Source organism: Molothrus ater, chromosome Z (assembly GCF_012460135.2).
Source record: "Molothrus ater isolate BHLD 08-10-18 breed brown headed cowbird chromosome Z, BPBGC_Mater_1.1, whole genome shotgun sequence".
NCBI lineage: Eukaryota > Metazoa > Chordata > Aves > Passeriformes > Icteridae > Molothrus > Molothrus ater.
The window spans coordinates 2,254,155-2,276,335 of record NC_050511.2 but is presented as its reverse complement, the minus strand read 5'-3'; the positions used below and the strand labels follow the sequence as shown (position 1 = coordinate 2,276,335).

The following is a 22,181-nucleotide window of genomic DNA, read 5'->3' as shown; positions in this document are numbered from 1 at the left end:
TGGAAGTCTCCAAGGGAAATACCTTCACAGGATTTTGCTGGTACATCTCCCACTTCCTGCACCTGACTGTGACCCCAGGCCACAGACCTCCCTCACATCCATCCTTCCAAGCAGAAACCAACAGGTTCAGAATGGCTGGCACAAAACCCAGACGTGTGAATTTATGCAAAACTGAAGCTGGCAAGGGCCTACAGACACTATCTAAAGATAGCTTCTGTTCCTCAGAGGTCTCTTCTCCCAGGCAGAAAGTGTCATGATGAGAGGAAACAACCTCAAGTTGCACCAGGGAAGGTTCAGGTTGGATATTTGGATATATTTCTTCTTGGAAAAGACTGTCCAGGCCTGGCACAGCTGCCCAGGGCAGTGGTGCAGTCCCCATCCCTGGAGGGATTTAAAAGCTGTGTGGATGTGGCACCTGAGGACATGGGTCACTGCTGGCCTTGGCCGTGCTGGGGAATGGTTGGACTCAGTGATCTTAGATAACTTTTCCAGCCTAAATGATTCTGTGATTTATTTTTGTGTTTCTACTGCAAAATCTCCTCCATCCACCCATTCCATTCCTGGCATAGTCTAAATCTGAACGTAGTAACCACCCACCAAGGGAGGCTGCAGAGAGACACTGTCACATGTGAGGAATTCATTCATCACCATGGTTTTGTTTAACAAGAACGAGCATGGCTCATTAACACTAAACTGTATTTTCAATAAGGTTAATACTCCAGTAATGCATAATTACAATCTAATAATTTAACACACAGGAGCACTGTAAAACAACTGTAAAGGACTTTGATTATTACAGTTTGCAAATGGACCAGAAAAGCCATTTACCATCATTACAAAGTTGGTTCATATTGGGGGATGTAGTGCATAGGAAAAGCATTGCACGCCTACAGAATTAAATTTCATTTTACAGCTCTGCTAACCAACTGTAAAAACTGGAATCTGTCCCCATGGCTTGTGAAGGATTTTTTCCATAACATACAAAAGAAACAAAAAAATCCCCAACAAAAGTGAAATTTTGCAACTGTAGCATTAATAGGACCCTGCTGGAGCCTAATTTTAAAAAGTCACAGTCTCTAAGGCATTTAATACCAGAGTTTTGTTTCTGTATCATTCTTTTTAATAACAGGATCTAATTAAAACATCCGTAAAATGCTGACAGTTTTTAATTTTATGTAAAATCTGAAAAGCAAATAACAGGATCTGCTCTAATGAAAGACAGCCACAGTAGTTATTATTAAGCAATGGTGATATTTTCATTTAAGAGTCACTTCTAAACAAGCATAATCTCTACCTTTAAGTCAGAGCAGAGCAGAGCCATTAGTGAAATCACTACAGGCCATTGAGGCTGTAAGGCTCTGTCTGAGCTTTATTTACTCGAGTGTTTTCAGTGCATGTTTTCAGTTTAACTTATTCTGCAGAAAGTGACACTTTCCTGACAGTGCCTTTCATCAGGTATTCTTTGAAAAGTGGAAATAAGGAAACACTGTCCTGTGTGTGTGCCTGTGCTGGGCCCACATGGATCCCCTGCCTCTCACAGCCCAGAGTGGTGTCTGATGGATGCCACGCATGCACTGATCTTGGGACCTTAATTTTTGAAGCAAGAATGAAGGAAATGGTGTGAAACAGATGTTTCTTCAAGCTACCTGTTCCCTTTCTCACAACATCTGCTTCAGGATATGTTCCACTGCCTCTGGGAAATTCTCACAGGTTAAGTAGGGACCTGGGTTGATTTTGTCTTCATCTGCTGGACGGTATTTACCTGTAACAGATTAACACAAAGTCGCTTTACCAAACTCCTTCTTTCTCCCCCCCTGAAAATTACAGCCTTGTCATAGCAGTAGCAAGCAGGAAAATGCCAATCTGGGCAAAAAACATCCCACAAGGCTTCACTAAACAAGTGCTGAGCCCTCCTGGAGATTCCTCCAGGGGCAGCTCTGGATCAAAACTAGTGTTAATTGCACCGGTTCACTCTGCTGTACTGGCAAATGTCCACGTTGTAGGTTCTTAAAATAATAATAATCATAGAATCCCAGAATGGTTTGGGTTGCAAGAGACCTTAAACCTCATCCAGTCCCACCCCCTGCCATGGGCAGGGACACCTTCCACCATCTCAGGATGCTCAAGCCCCATCCAGCCTGACCTGGGGCACTTCCAGGGATCCAGGGGCAGCCACAGTTGCTCTGGGCACCCTGTGCCAGGGCCTGCCCACCCTCACAGGGAAGGATTTCTTCCTCAAATCTCTAACCTAAATTCATGTCTTTCATTTTGAACCCAATACTCCCTGTTCTATCACTACAGTTCCTGATGAAGAGCGCCTCTCTGAAGACTCTTCTGAAGAAAAGCAGGATTACTTCCCTTCATTTTCAACATATCACACTGTGTGGCATGAGCAGCTGCCACCTCAAAGAGACCTTTCCCAGTCCATGGGTCCATCAACAACACCAACAATACCTGTCAATCCCTTCACGTTCCACTTCCATACAAAGCAAAATTACATTTGTAATTGTTGAGGAATGTCACCAGAGCTCCTGCACAATCAGAGGTTACACTGCTGTGACTGATTTTGGCAATCTAAGGTGTGACAATAACAGCTCCCTGTTCTGTGATTACTGCTCTGGATTTTTGAGTCAGAGCAAAAATTCACACCTACAAGAGCAGCTGTCCTCATCCATGACTTTGGTTACCCTGCCATCACCTGGGGTCTGTGCTGTGCTCTAGCCCTGGCATCACCATTTTCTGCTTGACAGGCTGCCTCTGCCCCACCCCAGCAGGGATGTTGAAGCTGAGGGCTGGCCCCAGGGCTCAGAGTCCCTTCACTTCTGGGCACAGGGTGACATCACTGAAGGCACTACTGCCTCTTGCAATGACCAATCCATCGAGTACTTACCTGTCCTTACCAAAATGCCACGCATGCCTGCCTGCTGGGCACCACCAACATCATCCCTGCAGTCCTGGGACACAGCAGGAGAGCAGTGGGTTAGTGGGCACAGACACTTCCATAACCTTCTCTCCTTTGCACATCACTTAAAAGCAGTGACACAGAGTCAGATCTTTCAGCTACCCCATTGGTCACACTGTCACAGGAGTGGTTTTCTGTGTGCTCTCTGCCTGATCAAATAGTGACTAAAGTAAGAGAGAAAACCCCATGGATTACACACTAAATCCTGTGAACTTTCATGAATTGTTTAGGTTGGAAAGCCCCTCTAAGACCATTGAGGCCAACCATTCCCCCAGCACTGTGCAGGCCACCACTGACCCGTGTCCCACACACCCACACAGCTTTTAAACCCCTCCAGGGATGGGGACTCCACCAATGCCCTGGGCAGCCCTGTGCCAGTGCTCAAAGTCCTATTACATGAAGCATTTTTCTCTAATATCCCATCTAAACTTCCCCTGGCCCAGCCTGAGGCCGTTCCCTCTGCTCCTGTCCCTGTTCCCTGGGGAGCACAGCCCGACCCCCCCGGCTGTCCCCTCCTGTCAGGAGCTGTGCAGAGCCACAAGGGCCCCCCTGAGCCTCCTTTGCTCCAGGCTCAGCCCCTTCCCAGCTCCCTCAGCCTCTCCTGGGTCCTTCCCAGCTCCATTTTCTCTCTAGAAATGACGCTTCCATGCTCTGGAGCCCCTCTCTGAGGCCCTGCCTGCCCCAGATGGCAGCACTGCAGGCGGGGCAGTGGGGAGGGTTTGTGCCCACGTACATCTCCGATCATGACGGCCTCCTCGGGGGCACAGTCAGTGCCCCGCAGAGCCTCCAGGAAGAAGGTCTTCTCTGGCTTCCCCACCACGGTGGCTTTGGTGTCTGTTGCATACTCCAGCCCTGTCACAAAAGGTCCAGGTCCCAGACACAGGCCATCCTTCTTCTTGAAATACCTGGCTTTATGGATCGCTATGAGAGGCGCCCCATCCAAAATCAACCTAAAGAATGAATGAATGAAGAAGAGAGCACAAAAATTATATTAAAGGAACTGTATTTACAACTGAAGGCCTCAAGAGGCTTTCGCACAATCCCAGAATGGTTTGGGTTGGAAGAGACTTTAAAGTTGATCCCATCCCACCCCCTGCCATGGGCAGGGACACCTTCCACTGTCCCAGGTTGCTCCAAGCCCCATCCAGCCTGGCCTTGGACACTTCCAGGGATGCAGGGGCAGCCACAGCTGCTCTGGACACCCTGTGCCAGGGCCTCCCCACCCGCATAGGGAACAATTTCTTATAAGTACAGGGTGAATAATTTGACCTTTATATTTTAGCACTGAAGGAATTACAGTAAGAAGTTACATTAAAAAAATCTCAAAGCCATTTGAGGCATTCACATCCCTCTGAATTTCCCTGTTAACCCTGGGAGTTTTAGCAGGCTCAATTCCACAGAACCTGCAACTCATCTTTGGCTTTCACATTTCTGTTTTGTGCCCAGCATATTTTCCTTACAGCAGACACTGCATCCCCCTGTCCTGCAGCAAAGGGAAGCTGTGTAAGTGCTGCACTACAGGAAAGCTCCTGGTGCACCAAGCACAGCAATATTATTGCAGTCCTCCCCTCCCAAGTTTCAGTGCAACAAGCACTGAACTGCCTTCTGGACTGCCAAACATTTTCCCTTTGATTTTACACTTTGTCCAGGTAATGCAGGTTATTCCGATCTTTATCACAACAGTGTAAAACACTGTCTGTACTCTCAGGGCAGAAAGGAGGATTCATTTTCCCCTCAACCCCTGATTTTCAAAACAACACAAAACAAAACAAAACAAAACAGCCTTTAAGAAAACAAAGCCTTGCTTTGCCCCTGTTGTAGGAGGCTGGCTGAGGTGAGCTGGATTCTCCTTGGAGGATGTCTGCAGAGCAGTCTGGAAGCTCTGAGCAGGGCGTAAATGATATTTCATTTCACTTAATTATCACAAAACACTCCTATTGAATCAATGCATTCCAAAGCAAGCTGAACAAGAAGAGAGCTGGGTTGTGTTTCTATGAGCAGCCAGACATGGTTCATGAGGGGAGGATGCCTCTAGGACACAGAAAAATTTAATTTGACAGCATCACCACAACCACTATGTTCAGCACTTTGCAGGAGAGATGTCACCTGAGAGAATTCTTTCAAACATGGCATCAAAATCCCACTTATAAAGGAAGAGAAATTTAGTCTCAGTCATTTCAAGTGGTGCCTGGAGAACGGCCAGACTCTGTGTATCTCATTTTGGGACTCGTGTTGGGTTAGATTTACCTAAGTTAATGTTGGGTGTCAATGGAATAGTTGCCTACCACATAATTAGTCAGCCTGGGCTCCTCACAGTTGGTGCAGAGGAAAAGGCACTCCTAGGGCACAGTTCAACTGTCCTATTTTAAGCACTATTAGGTAAAAAAATGCCCTGAAGTGCCTCTCTTATCCCTCCAGAGCCCAGATCACCAGCACAGACACAGGAACCTGCGCTTAGATATCTGCATTTAATCAGATTCACCTCAGAGTTCTGAAATCCCGATGCAATTCCATTTTCAATGTAAATCCCAAGTGACTTAATTATCTGAGCAGTAAAGGGGAAGGAATAGGGCAAGGCTTGACAAGAAGAGAATGTGCCAGTGCCCAGTGTTTCCATCAGGCCACAGAACTGACACCAGCAAAAGTTTATCCCCCACAGAGAATGGGGGAAACACCCAGAACAAATCAGTGAGGTGTTACAGGCCAGAAAGAGCCCATCCTGGCTTTTTTAAAGTGTCTTGGTCTTCAGCCCAAAGCAAACAATGGATATTATTCAACAATTAATATATTTAGGACAGAAATACAAATCAATAAAATGATGTAAGCACTGGGATACTCAACAGGTTAAGCTCCTGCAGTTGTGAAATTAAGAGTTCACTCATGACCCAAAGTAAAATTCCAAAATCAATGCCTTTGGAAAGGCTCACTAACGAGGCAGACAGGGTCAGTTTGGGTCAACATCTGTTGATGTAACACAGAACTGGCAGCAGATGAGGACAGCATTGGCCCCCCACTCCAAGAATCCTCCCTAAGACACTGGTGGACAGTACCTGATACTCCCTCTTTTACTTTTATGGTTATAAAGACTGGTTAAGGGGTTTAGTATGAGGGTTTTCACCAGATTTCAAGGTGCAGAACTGTGGTAGCCCCCATCCAGTGAACAAAGATGGGGAAGGGCTCATCCCATACATCACCAGGGCTACGCTCAGCTACAGGCTCACATCCAGTGTCTGAAAGCTGAAGGCTTTTCAAGTCAAAATACAGAGTGTGGAGTCAAGTCAGAACCAGTGAGAAGGACACATGGCTCTGCACTCATGGATGGTCACAGATGGAGTGTATCTGACTTACCCCTCAGCCTAGAGGCAAAAAGAGCATTAAAAATAAAACACTCAAGATCAGCTCCATAGCCCACCTGCCCCAACAGGTTGTGCTGGACACTCCTGAACAGAAGATCCTTCAGAAGATACTGCTGGATATCCTGCATTAGGCAGGTAAGGAATAATCTGCCCTAAACATTGGGTTCCTTCCCTACAGCACACAGACTCTGATGGCTGGGCTTTGAACACAGAATCTGCCTCTCCTCTTGGAGAAGAGGAAACAGCCTCAGGCTGTGTCAGGGCAGGTACAGGTTGGACATGAGGAGGAATTTCCCCATGGAAAGGTATTGGAAGGAGATGCCCAGGGAGGTGTTGGAGTCCCCATCCCTGGAGGTGTCCAAGGAAGGCCTGGACATGGCACTCAGTGCTCTGGGCTGGTGACACAGTGGGGATTGGTCACAGGTTGGACTCAGTGGGATGGGGGTCTTTTCCAACCCAAATAATTCTGTGAATGCTTCCCCACATCCCTAGTTTTGTGTATTGATTACTTGCTAACTTTTCCCCTCAGTGACAGCTGTAACTGCACTTCTGCATTATTTAGACTGAAAGGTGTAAAAATGAGGTCTGGGCTGCCTGAAGTTCCTGGTGGAGAACCCAAATCCCACAAGATTAGTGGCTCCCTCACAAGCTGCATAATGTTTGATATTCCTACCACCCTTTTCTTCCCAGAAAGAGCAGAGAGCCCAGCAGAAGACAGCTTCCCCTCCAGCCCCTGCCAGGGGCTGCCTTACCGAAAGGCTCTGTTCATCATCTCGTAGTGGAAGTGCTCAGGAGCCAGCCCCACCACCACAGCATTGGGGTTATCTGTGCCAATCCCTAGGAAAGACAGGATTTCGTTCACACTTAGCAGCCCACAGTCAGCAAAGTGCATTTAATCACTTTAAGGCAAAACCAAGCATTTTCCGACACAGTCGTAGCACAGAGACTGCTTTTATGTCTTTTATAGATGAAGAAAACATCTGTGGAAAAGGTGCTGCTCTATCCAGACTGTTCCATCCTCTAGGATCTGGACAGTCTTAACAGCAGCTGTGGGATGATTCTGCTACTGCTCCCACTGAAATGCAGCAGGGCACAAAAATCCCTCTTTTAATTGAACGACTGCTTGCCATCTGAGAACCCCTCTCCACATATATTTATGTGCTCTGTAAGACAGTAAAGCAGGAATTCAAGTGAATCCCATCCAGTTTTTCTATTCCCTCTAGCCACAGGAAATTCCACTGACTGTTGTTCCATGCACCAGTCTGATTCTGACAATAAAGACAGTACTGGAACACGGCCCAAAAGTTGCTACCCTAGGTAATTTTGGGCTTTTCTGGAAGGTTTTTTTTCAAAGTGGATTAGTGCCCTTGGAAACAGCTCCACTGCAGTCCCACCCCTGGACAGAACCAGCAGTGGAAGCAGAGCAGCACCAGCAGGAGGGTTTTACTAGTGGCATGTTATTAGCTGAGGATTTTTTCCACCTTCAGACACACCCTCTGCACCTTTGGCAGGACAACCAGAGCTCCTGGCTGGCTCAGGTTTCCTGCTGCATGTCCCTCGGGTGGCTCAGCCAGCAGAACATCCACTCAGAGGTGCCATGGTGGATTTGTGACATCGCCCAGAAGCATCTGAGCCCTTAAACCAGGAAAGGATTCCTTCATCTGCCTGTGACCAACTTTAACAGAGAGATTAGCCAAGAACAGCTCAATAGCAGCCATTAACTGGAATTTAAAGCACTCTCCACTGTACTTACGTGTTCCAAAAGCAGCACTGAGGATATGTGGGCCAAAGCCCTTGTGGCAAAAACAAATCAAACAACCCACTCCAGACCCCAGCAGTACAGGTGATGCACCAATGTGCCCCCACGTTACCTCTGTCTGGGCCATCTTTTACAAAATTAGCATCAGCTCCTGAAAAACTGATGGAAAGATCCCAAAACTATGGAGACTGAGCTGATTTAAATGCTGTCAGTGAAAGAGCTGCTGCCTCTGCTGTTTCTCACCCAGGAAAGCCTTCCTGGAGCACAGATATTGCTGAATATTGCTGAATATTGCTGGGGGCACATTTCTCTGGATATGCTGTTAGGTAGAACAGATTACCAAGTTTCACTGCTCTCATAGAGGTTTTTTCTCCTAAACATTGACCTTGCTGAAAATTTCTGACCAGACTATGGCACCAAAATTTAACAGAAAACTCCTAGATCCTGGCAAGATTAGAACCTACTTAAATTACACAGCCAAAATATTTCAGTTTGTAAGACAAGGGCAAGGCAAGCCATCCAAACTTCTGCTTGCCTTGACGTTAAATAAGAAATTTTGAGTATACAGTATACAGTTTTCAACTCTAAGTATGTTAAAAACATGGGTATCTTTGCTACTCTTGATGTCCAAGTGAGAACAGATCATTTTCTGCTCCCCTGATTACTGAGGGAGGGAAATGGGAGCATCTGTCAGCAAAGCAGATCTTAAGCAAGTCTTTAGGGTTGACAATTTAGAGGACTCAGGCTGATGAACCTTCTGTAACCAGTGAAGGTATCCAAGTACACAGGGTGAAATCTAAATGTTGAGTATAAGATAAGCAATAATTGCCTGGAGATTTTGCATTTAATAATAATCTATTAACAGAGAAAGAGCCTGCTGTGTGTGCCTACACACTGGTTTTTCAGCTCTTTATCAGTAAAACCTCTGCTGGAATTGCACAAACTGACACATCTTTGCTACAAAAAAAATCAGCACTGGTAGGTCCAGTAAAGCACCAATGACCTGGTGATAACTATTACTTCATATTTTACACTGGAAATGAATGAAAAGCACCGAGTTTTACCAGAATTCCTGACTATCTGAAGGCCTTGGCTGCCATTCCCACTGCTCCTCAAGAAGATACAACTTCAGGCTGTTTTGATGTTTGATTTAAAATGAAGAAAGGACCTTTATGACCCTGCAGCATTCCACATTTCAGACTCCACCATGGCTGGTGGTCTGTAGACGATCGAGAGCACCACATCTCGTTAACTGCTGTTCATTAATTAGCTGCTTCCTGAGCACCTCACCTGTGAAATCAGGCAGGGCCTTATCGTCCACCAGGAGCAGGGGCCGCACCTGCTGCTGCTCCAGGAGGTTCCTGGCTGCTGTCAGGGAGGTGAAGATCTCGTGCTCGGCGATGTCGAAGCCCAGCCGCGTCAGCCTCTCCAGCAGGTCCCTCTTGCTCTCCTTGGTGGTGTTGGTCACAAACCGGACGGTCAGCGGGGCACTGCGCAGCCTGGGGGGGACACAGGGACAAACTGGACACAGGCTCCTCCTGTTCTCACACCTCTGCTTCTCTCTGGGGCTAAAAACAGCCCCAAAGGCTGCAGATGTGTCAGAACCCAGGAAATTCTTCTTCTCGAACCCCTGACCAGGGGGCTCAGAGACCTTGGCACAGAGCCCAAGACCCCTGTGCCTTTGATCTTGACCCATGGAAAAAATTACCAACCTTATATGAGGATTTACCATGAAAGTTTAAGTAGAATGATAGTGAATTCATCTCAGGGTGAAAAAAATAGATTTTTGAGGTTTTTAGAATGGGGGCTTAGGGTCCCAAGATGGAGGAATTTGGGCATGCCTTGTCCTTTTTCCTTCTTCTTCCTAACCTCCATCTTCTGGGTGATGTTGGCACTTTTAGATTGGTTTAGAGTAGAAGCTCACTGTCTAACATAGGTGATAGGCATTGGAAAGTTATTGTAAATAGTGTACATGTAGTTTTTAGTATAAAAAGATAACACTGCCCCAAGGATGGGCAGTGTGCCTCAACCCGACCTGTCAGACAGACCTTGGTGGGTCAGAGAAAGAATTTTATAGATAAGAAACAGTAAACAACCTTGAGACCAAGAATAGAAGAGCTCTGTCTCCTTCTTTGAGTGCCAGGCTGGGAAAAGAGACTTTCTGACACATCTTGGGGTCACTCTGACCAGCAGAGATTCTGAGACAGATGCAAAGAGCACACATAAGACTGGTGCCACACAAAAACTTGTGTGATGTGGAACAGACAGCAGAATTACACCCCCCAGACCAAGACAAGTCATCCTCCCCTCCTCTCCCTCTCTAGCACAAAGATTCCTGAGGCAAACAGTGATTGCAACTCCCTCCTCACAGCAGCAGCCAGCACATCTATGATAACTAATTTGAAAAGCCTTTTTATTCAAACTACACAATAAATAAGACAGTCCCGCTTCTTGATCAAAAGAAGCAAACAAAATAAGCTTGTTGCTGAATTAATATACTGAACTCCACTGCTGGGTGAATTTCCCAGCAGCTGTGGCTCGTTCAGGAGGCTCCAGGAGCCTGTGTTACCTTGGTGGTGGTTTTATGTCAGCTTCTGCAGCCATTTCCCCCTTTCCTAAGGAGCACCGGTATCACATAAAACCACGTTATTGCCCTGTGCTGACAGTAAATGCTACCAAACAATCAAATAATTTTAAGTGACAATTTCAACAGCATTCCTTTTAATTATTCCCCCACCATCACTTTCTCTGTTGCTATAGGAACAAACACATGCATCAGGACTGTGTGGAGAACATCAGAATAAAGTTGGAGACTTGCTTTCACCTGCCACTTCCTTCTATCTCTTGTTTTACACTGACCATTCACAGGTATGAGCTGATAAAAGAGTCTCCTGGTTGATAATAAAATAAAAATTAATATGATTTTTCCCTCTGGACCTCAATAGGGAACTGTGAATGTAGTAACCCTAAAATAGGCACCTCTCCATTTGCTCCCTATGCAAGCTGCATGCCATTCCTTCCAGCTTCTCTTTTGAGAAGGACAGGGACGTGGACTGGCAGAAGAGAGTGGTATAATAATTTTTTTCAAACCTCTGAGCCAAAAGACCTGGCTGTTTTCTCTGCCACCTGCCTTCCATACCTGTGACAGCACATATATATTATACGGAATTTCAGGAACATTGACTCTCATTTCTCCCTGCAGCAGGAAACAGTGCAGTGAGTGAAAGGGCAATGAATGAGTACCCAGTGTTTCAGCAGTTTTTACTTCCTTGCAATTTTACATCTTCAGGACATAATAATTTCCACAGCACTACCTGTGGAAAATTCAGCTTCCTCATCCCTCTGTGAACTTTTCCTCTGATCTACAGCTGAGAAAACCCTTAGCAGCCCATTCAGCTCCAGCAGAGTTCAGTTCTGCTCCTATATCCTGATTAATCCTTAGTGCCCCAGAATCCTAAAGTGTCCTTCTTCATTCACCACAGTATCATCTATAACTCTGGGATTTTTCCTCAGCCATTTCAAGTTGTCTTCTCCAGAAAAACACCACAAATATTCCTGGGATTGTGTGTCCTATTTCACCACTGACCTGGCTGGAATAAATCACTTTGCTGTGCCTCAGTGTCTTTAGGCACCCTTTAACCATGAGAGAAGGAGTTAATTTGACTGCCCTATTAATGTGTTGAAATTACTACAAAAGAAAAAACAAATTACATTGCCTACCTAGCAGAAAGAAACTTTAAAAACAGTAATAACCAAGAAAAGCATTGTCTGAATGAAATGAAAACACTGCAGAGGTTGCCTTGCTCCCTTGACCAAGCTTTTCTGTTATCCCACTTTATCTCAGCACAGATCTGAAAGATCTGACAATCAGAGCCCTGAAGAACAGCTCAGCTGAACAGATTTTAGGGTAATTCACCAGAACTCAATTTCAGCTGTGGCTGTCTCACCTGAATCAGTGGAGACACCCTGAAGATTGGGGGTTTTATGTCTAGAAAAGGCTCAGAAAACACAGGAAGAGACACTGAGGAGAGCAGCAGGGGCTCAGGTGACACCAGTATCTCTCTCCACCCTTTGCTGAGCTCTCCTGGCACGAACACAGCACAAAGGATTCGCCCGCTCAGCCCACTCACCCCACTCACCCACCCCTTTGTGCAAACAGCACTGACACAACCTCCCAGAGCAAACCCAGAAGAGAGGGGAAACTTGCCTTTTGAGTGCCTCCTGGGCGCCGGGCACGGCCGAGTCCTCGATGTGGAGGGTGCCATTGAGATCCACCAGCACGGCCTTCAGCGCGCGCCGTGCCGCCATCGCGCCCGGGGACAGGCCGAGGCACCCCGGGACTGCTGAGGAGTTAAAAAAACCCCCACATAATTCATATGGAGGGAGGTGTTTTTCCTCACAAAGACTCTGTGAGGAAATCGGGTGCTGTTTGTTCTTTAAGTGCATCAAAATAAAATAATGTTGTCTGGAGGACTCAAGGGTTCCAGGGAGAGAGGGGGCCGTTAGGTCTGGGAATGCTGGGCGCAAGGCCTCAGCAAGAATATTTCAGCAAGTCCTGCCGACACCAACAGTGAAAATAAAGACACAGCGCTCTAAAGCTGCATCTGTAAAGCTGCATTTTGGCTGTAAAGCTCAAAATGCTCGGCCAAAGTGGAAATTGTTGGTTTTGTTTTTTGTAAGAGTGATGCAGCCCACACCGCAGCCACTCTGAGGCTGCTCAGTGGTGACAGTGAGGATTTTTGCAGATTTTTAGCCAGGAAGCTGTCAGGGCTCAGGCAAATCCAGCACCTTGAAGGTCATTCCACGCTCTTGAAAAAGGGGCAGCTTTTCTGGTTCCACGTACCCAGCCCAAAATAAAAGCCAGGATTTGAAGGGTAAAGGCACCAGGGGAGGAACAGAGAGGTGATGTTTGAGTCCCCTGGCTAAAGATCTGTCTCCAGAAACAAACACTTCCCCTCATTTGGGCTGCAAGCACTGCATTTTACTCCATGAACAAGTCTGAGGAGCTGTTTATCAGAAAATGTCCAATAAAGCTCCAATACAGCATGGTTTTCTCCTGTTCATTAGACAAGAATCATCTGAAAAGGCTGAGAGAGTTGGGATTATAGAAGAGAAGCTTCGGGGTGATCTGATTTTGGCTTTTTAGTACCTGAGGAACAATTTCCAAGTGATGGAGGGACAGCACCCAGGGAATGGCTCCCAGGGCCAGAGGGCAGGGACAGATTTTGGGCTCTTGGCAATTAGGAATTGCTGGCTGGGAGGGTGGGCAGGCCCTGGCCCAGGGTGCCCAGAGCAGCTGTGGCTGCCCCTGGATCCCTGGCAGTGTCCCAGGCCAGGCTGGATGGGGCTTGGAGCAGCCTGGGACAGTGGAAGGTGTCCCTGCACATGGCAGGGGTTGGGATGGGATGAGCTTTAAGGTCCCTTTCTACCCAAACCACTCTGGGATCTGCCAACCCTATGGGTGACACCAGTTTTGTGTTCAGCTGGTTTGGTTACATACAGCATGTAGCATGTCTGTACTTTTAAAAAAGCACACAAAGAGTCAACACCATGACTGGAACCTGCCCTAATAGATTTCTGTCAGTTTTATCTTTGCAGACAGTTTTATAAATGGTCATGTGGGCCTGGGGTCTCAGGTACATGGTGCACACACACACAAAACAGGAAACTTTGATATTCCACTACCCTTATTCCTACTGGTTCTCTGCAATAAGAAAATAAATAAAGATGCTTCTCTTACTGGATGTCTGCTGATACAAAAGCCAAAGTTAAATGTTAAAGACACACAGCTGAAAACAGAACTCCTAAAGAAGCTTCATCAATTTCAATGGAAATTGCTACTATCATTATTATTATTATTATTATTATTATTACTACTGTTACTGTTTTTATTTTACCGTTACTATTTTATTTTTACCCTACGTTTCCATCGGTTCTGCTGTTCACAGTGCATCTATTTGGGAAATATGCAAGTTATCAGCAGAGCCAGTTTTCAGCACACCCTGATTTTAAGGAAAAAGCTCATGGACTGCCAAGGAAGTTCTATAAGGTTCCAGAACGTCAGTTCTCCTAATCACATCCCAAGGAAAACTCACCTTGTCAGGACAAAGGGACACCCCAGCCCCGGTGTCTGGGACAAGGACACGAGGAACACAAGACACAACCTAAGGGAAAGAGGGATATATTCTATAGAGATATATGTCGTTATATATGTCCCTCGGTGGGAGGATGGGGATGGCACAGGTGCGCCCGTCCCCCAAAACCCCCGTCTTTCGGGGATAGTACCGCCCGTTCCCGCCAGCTCACAACGGGCACACGGGCTGGCCCATTTCCTACCGGGGGAGTCCCGACCGCGGCGAGCTCTCCTTTTCCTGACACCGATGGTTCCGCCCGCCCGTTCGCGGCCGAAGGCGGCGGACGCGCCCACGCGGAGGAAAGGGGGGAGCAGCGCGGCTCCCCCAGCACTGACCTGTTCCCGCCGCCGCCGCGCTCTGCCCGCCGTCCGCGAGGTCCTGGCAGGGCCGCGCCCGCCCAGCCCCGCGCCGGGCCCGCCCGCCGCCAGCGAGGCAAATAATAAACAGAATGTATTGATTGTTCCCATATATAAGTACCGACCTCAGCCCCCAGCGAGCCTGCCGCCGGTCGGCGTCCGGCAGCCGCGACAGGCAGCGCGGGGGACAGCCCGCAGGGCCCTGAGGGCGCGGGGCGCACCCTGACATGGGTATGGTTATAAATTATGTAAATTACACCCGTTCTATCCATTATATCCCTATTGTTATACCTGCTACAGCTTCTTTATCCTATATATGCAATATGTAATCATACCTTATGTGGATATGATCATAAATCATGTAAATTATATCCCTTATATCCTATATGGACATGTTTGTATCCGTAGCCATGCACTGTGGATATTCATAAACTATTTATCAATAATATATCAATAATCTGTATATTATGGATATATTATGCCCTCTATGGATATATGTAAACGTTATATACAAAATGCTATCATATTCATATATGGATATATTCTACCCATAATATCTCCACAGTAACTAGTATATATTTATATACAAATACATATTTTTTTTTTTTATCTATATTTGGAAGAAATTATTCCCATACAATTTAATGTTTTAAATGACATCCATAATATGTCCATAGTGATAATATAACATAATTACATTATAATCCACTTATTATATCGATATATGAATAGATTTTATACCTATAATTCCACATTTATATGTTTATATGTTTTTGTAACGTGAATTTTAACGTACAAATACATTAGTTTTATATATTTTTACAAGCTATCACTAAGGTGCATAGACATGCAATAACTTTATTTTGCATGTTCCTTGTTTTTTGCAGTTTCAGCACTGTTCCAGAGCTGCTGGAAGCCACGTGAGGGGACGGCAGCAGTGTGGTTATGCCCTGGCTGTCCCTGCACTCCCTGCTCGTTCCCTGCACACCTGATCCTCGGATGCTGCCCCACTTTGAATCCCAATTTTTCACCAATGCCAGGTGAAGCTTTTCCCAGTTTTGCCCCCACTGTGAGATTCCTGCTGCTCCTTCTCCCTGCCCGTGTTCCTGCAGCCCCTCTGGAAGCAGAGCAAGGAGAACATCACTTTTCACCCGTGTTATTTTAAAGCTGCTGCTTGCAGTCTTTAGTGCTGGCCTTTATTTCAGTTAGGACAAATTAAGTTTGGATGCAGAAATGGGGTTACAGCCTCGCTGTGCCTCAAATCATTCAGCACTCACTCCCAGCGCCACAGCCACGGAAACATCCACTGCCGCTTTTCTTTCCAAAAAAATTTCATAGGAATACAGAACGTTCCACACACACATTGCCCCGTTTCCACCAAAGACAGACCTGTGAGAACAGCTGAGCCTCGAGGCTGTACCCTCGTCACCTCTGACTGACACAAAGATCATCATAGAGATATTAACTTCTAACAGATCCACAGGTTGTAAAATCCAGGGATCCTGAAGATCCTGTTCTGCCTCAGGACAGCATTGCCACGTCTCATTGGGTTTGCTACATAAACCAAAATACAGCTCCACAGCAGAGGTGATATTGCCACATGCATGAGGAAAAAGTTACACATTTCATAAAAGAGCAGTAACTCTGGTATCTGGAACAGGATTGAGATATCCCCACTGGAGAGAGAGAGAGAGAGAGAGAGAGAGAGTTGGGAAAGAGAGTGCTTAACTTGGAAATTCAGGATTTATTTACAAAAATCACAAGAGAAAAGGAAACAACATGAACCTCTCCTCCTGGATGTACTTTACTCTGCAAAAACCTGTGATTGAAGATCACATTTAAATGCATTTACATGTTTTACATATTCTTCTTCATATACAAGAGCATATGCTTTAGTCATCAAGACATTGGAAGAAAAGATGATTGGCTAAGCTGCTTTAAAATAATGAAACTGCCAGGTTTCCCTTGGCCTTCCCTCTTTAAAATTAAAGTCAAACACTTTAGCAGAAGAACAGACAAAGAATTCTAACTTCTCTATACAGATACATGAGAATCACCTTTTCAGACCTAACTCAGCAGTCTTAATTGAGACAAGACTGGTAGGAAAGCAATTAGGAGCATCCTCTCCCACGGAACTGCAAAGTCACACACACAGTTGCACTTTCAAAGCTGTTAATTTAACAAATGATGATGATGATGATGATGGAGGGCAGGGGAAGGAGCACTAACAGAAGAGGCTGCAAATTCGGGGTTTTCCCAAAGAAATGCATTTGCAAAGCGCAGGGTATTCACCTCCCATGGTATTCCCCTCCCACGTTTCCCAGGAAGCTCAGAATACAAACAGGTCCCCACTTTGACCACAGTGATCACCACGCAGAGTTTAATACATATTTTAAAAAGTATAATAACAATTCTTGACAGAAAAGTAACAAATACTAATCACTAATATCCCCAAAGTTAACACAGAGTTACTCAGCTTTAAGAACAGCTTTTTTTTTTCTTAATTTTAAATTTTTTTTCTTTTAATTATGCACTGCAATTGCACCCATTTTCTACTGACTTTACCATCAGTATGAAATACTGATTTGAAGACAAAAATCCCCAATCAAAGCAGAAAAATCCAGCTTCCAATGTTAACCTGAATCAGGACTCTTTACCCAGCTGATTTTATCTCCCTCCATATCACAGCTGGACTTCAAACCTTTATAACAAGTATTCTTTATGACATGCTTTCAGAGCCTAATTCATATTCTCTTAAACAGTTCTGTGGTAGTAATTGAAATGGAAACAAACACATTGTTGTTTTCCTCAATTTAAAAACAAATTGGAGAGCGTACTGAAGGAAATTCATCCCTGAGTAACAAAGCATTTAAAAGCTGCATCCCATTGCCAGTCACTGCAACATCCTATGACATTTACTCTAATAATTAATCAACACTATGAACAGGCAGCAACAGAACTGGTCACAGTCCAATGTGTTTGCAGCGTTGTTGCATTGATCCCATGATCCTGCTTAATGAAACTGCAAGGGAACATTAGGAAATGGGATAAATAGAAACAGTGTCTTTTATTATTTTAAGTTGAATGTCAGATTGACAGCTAAACCGTGCTGGATCCCAGGGAACTCGGAGCAGTGGTGGTCAGCAACTGGCTTCTTTGGATGTCCAAAGGGTTTCCACGGGGTGTCTTCAGCCAAACAGCAGGAGGAGAACAATTGTGATGGAGTTCAGGGCTATTAATGGCACTGCAGAGTTGGGGAAAAAGGGAAATTAATAGTGAAAATTTTGCTTTCCACATCACAAAATGACAGAGCTTCATAAAACGTTGAGAAGGGGCAGAACCAGTCAAGATTTTAGAAATACAATTCATTTTCCTATGTAAAGTAGGAACCAGTGGAAGGAGTCAGGCTCAAAGACATTAGTAGAAAGCAACAGCAGAAGTATTTTTTCCACAGCGTGTTTTAACTTTAACCCAGAGCCTTTAGTTCTGTTTTAACTTCAACACAAATAACTGTCTCCAAATGAAAGTAAATGATCTAAAATTCAGCTTATATCCTTGGCTTTACTGTGCTTTAGAATAAATGTTTTGGGTTTTACTCAGTGGTGGGCAAGACAGGTTAAAATTTGTTACTCCCTCTCTACCATCATCTACAAAATGAATTTTTAGTGTCCTTCATAATGAAGAACTATCAGTAACTTAAAAATTAAGTATATTTTTCTCCCCATCTTCTGAGGCATATAAGCCTGGCTTACCTTTCAGAAACTCTGGAATTACATTTCCCTCACAGATATTTCCCATAAAGTTGGATTTAGACAAAGTGATTGACACTAATTGCACACTTCAGTTGATCACCAAACTTCCTCCCAGCTGCCAAACCCCAAGGGAAGGCAAAAGCAGGAGAAACACAAGCCAGAGCCAGGGAGTGTTTTTGCATTTTTACCAGAATTAGGGCACTTTAGGCGAGGCCTGCACCCTCTCACAGAGAGTCCAGGCTCGGATGAAGTATAGATTGGTGCAGAAAACAAGACATTACAGAGTGTAATAATAATCATCATAATCATTATGATAATAGTAAATATTGTGCCCTTACCTCTCATAACTGTTCGTATCGATCGAATGAGGTTTGTCAGCTGTGCTTTAATTCCTGGTTCCTCTCCAAATCCTCCGATCCCTTGATCGCTTCCCCAGCCAACTGGGTCACATAAAAACAGACACACACTTTAGGAAAAAAACCCCAAAACCACACAACAAATGCTGCAATTTTAGCGAGCAATCTATCCTGAAAGTAGTTTATACTAACAGAGATAGCCCAATTAGCCTCATCTCACGAGCATATTTTAATACAGTAGGCTGAAAGCTGTTAAACCTCAAACCACGTTTCTGTAAAGAAAACCCTCACCTTTTTTAACACACCACTGTTCCCTGCGTGCCCAGACTAACAGGTGAGTTCATCTGGGCTTAAAAAATAAAACAGCTGTCAAAATAAACCCTAAACCAACTGCACCCTGTTCATAGTACTGAAAACAAAATACAAATAATTGCTGGGTGTGAAGTGGTGATGCTTCAGCACTGAAAAAGGGGCCACAGGAGAGAAAAACGGCCAGCACAAATTCCAAAACTGGGGTGATGATTTTTCCAACTGCTGTAAAAAAAAAAGCTAGAACTTTAGAGGAAAAAAAAAATTGGGAATTTTTCTGAGTGTAGCAGAAGTCCTGAAGTTTTACGATGCCCAGACACAGCATGATGGGACCAGGGATGTGTCCAGGGATTTCTAAGACCTGCTGGCTGCAGCCCTTACCATTTTGGGAAGGAGCAGCTCTCAATACACCAAGCTCCACTGCCCAAGCTGTGCATTTCTTTCTCCAAAGACCACTTTTGAGTGATTTCTGTTCTCTCTTTCTCATCTCCCTGGCACCAAACTGAGGGTGGTGGGCGAGTCCTCTCCCTCACCAGCCTTGCTAGCTGCTGCTTCCCACTGGGATGAGCCTGGAACTATACTCCCAAGTCTCACGAGGCTGACAGGTGGCTTCACCCATCCCACTAGTACCCACATCTCCCTTTTTTAATTCCAGCTGCTCGTCAGGAGAGCCAAAGAAAAGCCCAAAACCAAACTGAGCAGATCCCTTGAAACAAATCCAGCAGGGGAAAGGGATGCCCTTCTGCACTCCTGCCAATAACCCTGGCTCAGCCTGACGTGGAGAAGTCAGGATTCTCCACACGAGTGAACTGGGAAACCTTGGATCGTTGGCCTTTCTTTTTTTTTTTCCCCCCACGGCTTTGCAGATCTTTGTCGGTGGATTTTCTCTGTTTTGCAGGGCTTTGGCTTCTTTTGAAGGGCAAGGATGCCCAGCCCCGGGAATCCCACAGACCGAGAGTCGCCATCTCATCAAGAACCAGGCACGGCAAGAAAAAGGAAACCTTTGTACGACACCAAACACTCCGAGGCGCGGCACGAAGGCCGTGAAACAGTTAAAAATGAACAGGAAAAAAAGGACAATTACAGGGAAAAAAAAAAAAAAGAGACAGACAAAGGTACGACGAAAACGGCTGGGAATTCATCGCCAAAGCCCAAACCCACCCCGATTCCCAAAGCCCTCCCCCGTGCGCTGCTGCTCCCACCGGCAGGGAGCGGCGGCGGGGCCGCGGCCACCGCGTCCACCCCAACAGGCCGGGCGGCCCTCCCAGCTCACCGTGGCGGAGGAAGCGCTCCTCGTGCAGTACGGCCACGGCATTGACGATGAGGAGCGAGGCCTGCAGCAGCGAGTAGAGCGTGAACGCCATGGCCCGGCGGGGCGGAGGGGGGGCGGCCCCGGGAGCAGCACCGGCAGCGGGAGCGGGAGCGGCGCCCGAGAGAGACGTGGCGGGGCTGGGGGCGGGGTCTCGCTTCACGGCCGGGAGGGGGCGGGGTCTTATGGGCGGGGCCTCAACTCAGGGTTTGGGGCGGGGTTTTGATGGGGCGTGGCCTCTCCGCGGCTGCCGCGCGTTGGGCGCGCAGGGAGGGGGCGTGGCTTTATGGGGCGGGACAAGTATGGGGCGCGGCTTGAGGATCCCGGCCCAATAGGGCGTGGCGTGGTTTATTGGAGGCGTGGCCTCCGGGCAGAGCCGTGCCTGCCCCGTGGGGCGCGGTCTAGAGGGGGCGTGGCCTCCTGCTGCCGGCAGTCGCGATCCAGTCCGGGCTGCCCGCGGATCCCTCGGGACCCCGAACCCCTCGGAGCCCCTCGGGTCCGGCCGAACCCTGCGGACCTCGCAGAGCCCCGTGGATTCCTCGGCGCCCCTGGGATTTCTTGGAGCCTCTTGAGTCCGTTGAATCTATGGATCCCTCTGGTCAATGGATCACTTGGATGCCTGTGGATCCCTCGAATCCGTGGATCTCTCGGAACCCCGTGGGTCCCGTGGAGCCCCTCGGGTCCATTGGATCCGTGGATCCCTCACGCCCATGGATCCTTTGGAGCCCTGTGGAGCCCTCGAGTTCGTGGACCCCTCAGAACCCTGCAGGTCCTTCGGAGCTCCTTGGTTCTGTCGGGACCATGGATCCCTCGGGTTCATGGATGCCTCGGAGCCCTGTGGTTCCATCAGAACCCCTTGGGTCCGTTGGATCCGTGAATACCTTCAGTCAATGGATCCCTTGGAACCCTGTGGATCCCTTGGGTCCATTGGTCGTTCAGAGACCTCTGGATCCCTTGGGTCCATTGATCTGTCAGAGCCTCTTGGGTTCATTGGGCCCATGGGTCCCTCGTGTCCATGGAGCCCGTGGAGCCGTGTGGATCCCTCGGGGCCATGGATCCCTTGCATCTGCATGGGTTCCTAGGAACCCCTTGGGTCCATCGGATCTGTGGATCCCTCAGGTCCATGGATCCCTTGGAGCCCCGTGGTTTTCTCAGGTCCGTGGTTCCTTCGGAGCCCCGTGGGTTTCCCAGATCCGTGGATCTCTCGGAGCCCCATGGACCTCACAGCGCAGGCTGTGACATGGGAAGCTCCGCTCACCGTGCAGCAAGTGGCCTTTGGATTCGGAGCAGGAGTAAGGCTCATCCTCATCCTCCTCCTGCTCCGTTGGTGACGTGGTAACATGGTGTGTGCCAGCAGCAGCGAGACACTGCCCGGCGTGGGGCAGCCCCCGTGGCCATCCTTCATCAGCAACCCAACACAAGCAGAAATTAATAAAAATACATAAACACTGCACGTGCAAAAATACATGAGTTTATACTTATATTTATCCTTGCGGACAGCGGGGTTTTTCCATGTGTTTTCTCAGCACATAGGTTTTCCTTCTGTCCTTACTGGGGTTTCTTGCAGGAGGTCAGCCCAGATCCCAGATGCCATTTATCCAGCACATAATCCAAAGCACACTCCAAAAGAAACAATTACCTTTTATAGCGGATTGATCACTGCTTCTCCAGTCAAATTACAAAATAGCCACAACTGGAGCTCAGAGATACTGTATCTCTGTTATAACTGCTGTAGTAACACACTTATCCCTGTACTGTAGTTACACAGTTATCCCACAGTTATACAATAACAGTGTAGTTATTGATGCACAAATAGACATTTTTTCCCCTTTGCCTCTTTCAGTCCCATTGGCTGAAGGGGGTGATTTGCATAACCCCCCTGATTTTA

General features: G+C 46.8%; 2 protein-coding genes across 5 annotated transcripts; both read right to left on the bottom strand.

Moving 5' to 3' along the window:
* Window positions 1-679: 679 nt before the first annotated feature.
* On the bottom strand, window positions 680-14,568 carry HDHD2 (haloacid dehalogenase like hydrolase domain containing 2). Of its 4 annotated transcripts, XM_036402677.2 has the most exons (8): window positions 14,414-14,447; window positions 14,173-14,241; window positions 12,285-12,420; window positions 9,368-9,576; window positions 7,071-7,155; window positions 3,696-3,912; window positions 2,891-2,954; window positions 680-1,762 (listed from the first exon to the last, which is right to left on the bottom strand). In XM_036402677.2, exons 3-8 carry the CDS (start codon window positions 12,383-12,385, stop codon window positions 1,659-1,661), a joined length of 780 nt encoding a protein of 259 aa, XP_036258570.1. In that variant the 5' UTR covers window positions 12,386-12,420; window positions 14,173-14,241; window positions 14,414-14,447; the 3' UTR covers window positions 680-1,658. The 4 variants fall into 4 exon arrangements, with proteins under 4 accessions (XP_036258570.1, XP_036258572.1, XP_036258571.1 ...); XM_036402679.2 differs by lacking the exons at window positions 14,173-14,241; window positions 14,414-14,447 and adding an exon at window positions 14,547-14,568; XM_036402678.2 differs by lacking the exon at window positions 14,414-14,447 and having other exon boundaries at window positions 14,173-14,350.
* Window positions 14,569-16,291: 1,723 nt separating this feature from the next.
* On the bottom strand, window positions 16,292-20,440 carry IER3IP1 (immediate early response 3 interacting protein 1). The gene is made up of 3 exons (XM_036402681.2): window positions 20,258-20,440; window positions 18,658-18,759; window positions 16,292-17,811 (listed from the first exon to the last, which is right to left on the bottom strand). Exons 1-3 carry the CDS (start codon window positions 20,346-20,348, stop codon window positions 17,756-17,758), a joined length of 249 nt encoding a protein of 82 aa, XP_036258574.1. The 5' UTR covers window positions 20,349-20,440; the 3' UTR covers window positions 16,292-17,755.
* Between the last annotated feature and the right edge of the window lie 1,741 nt (window positions 20,441-22,181).

Bases quoted from the DNA above. Each gene is read 5' to 3' on its own strand.
- HDHD2 (XM_036402679.2), bottom strand. From the start codon at position 12,385: ATGGCGGCACGGCGCGCGCTGAAGGCCGTGCTGGTGGATCTCAATGGC. The intron at 7,156-9,367 runs GTGAGGTGCTCA...TGTCTTTCCTAG, and splicing joins GGCCCTGCCTGATTTCACAG to GGATTGGCACAGATAACCCC. The intron at 1,763-2,890 runs GTAAGTACTCGA...AATCTGTTACAG, and splicing joins TGGCATTTTGGTAAGGACAG to GTAAATACCGTCCAGCAGAT.
- IER3IP1 (XM_036402681.2), bottom strand. From the start codon at position 20,348: ATGGCGTTCACGCTCTACTCGCTGCTGCAGGCCTCGCTCCTCATCGTC. The intron at 18,760-20,257 runs GTGAGCTGGGAG...TATGTGACCCAG, and splicing joins GGAGCGCTTCCTCCGCCACG to TTGGCTGGGGAAGCGATCAA. The intron at 17,812-18,657 runs GTAAGGGCACAA...CCAACTCTGCAG, and splicing joins GATACGAACAGTTATGAGAG to TGCCATTAATAGCCCTGAAC.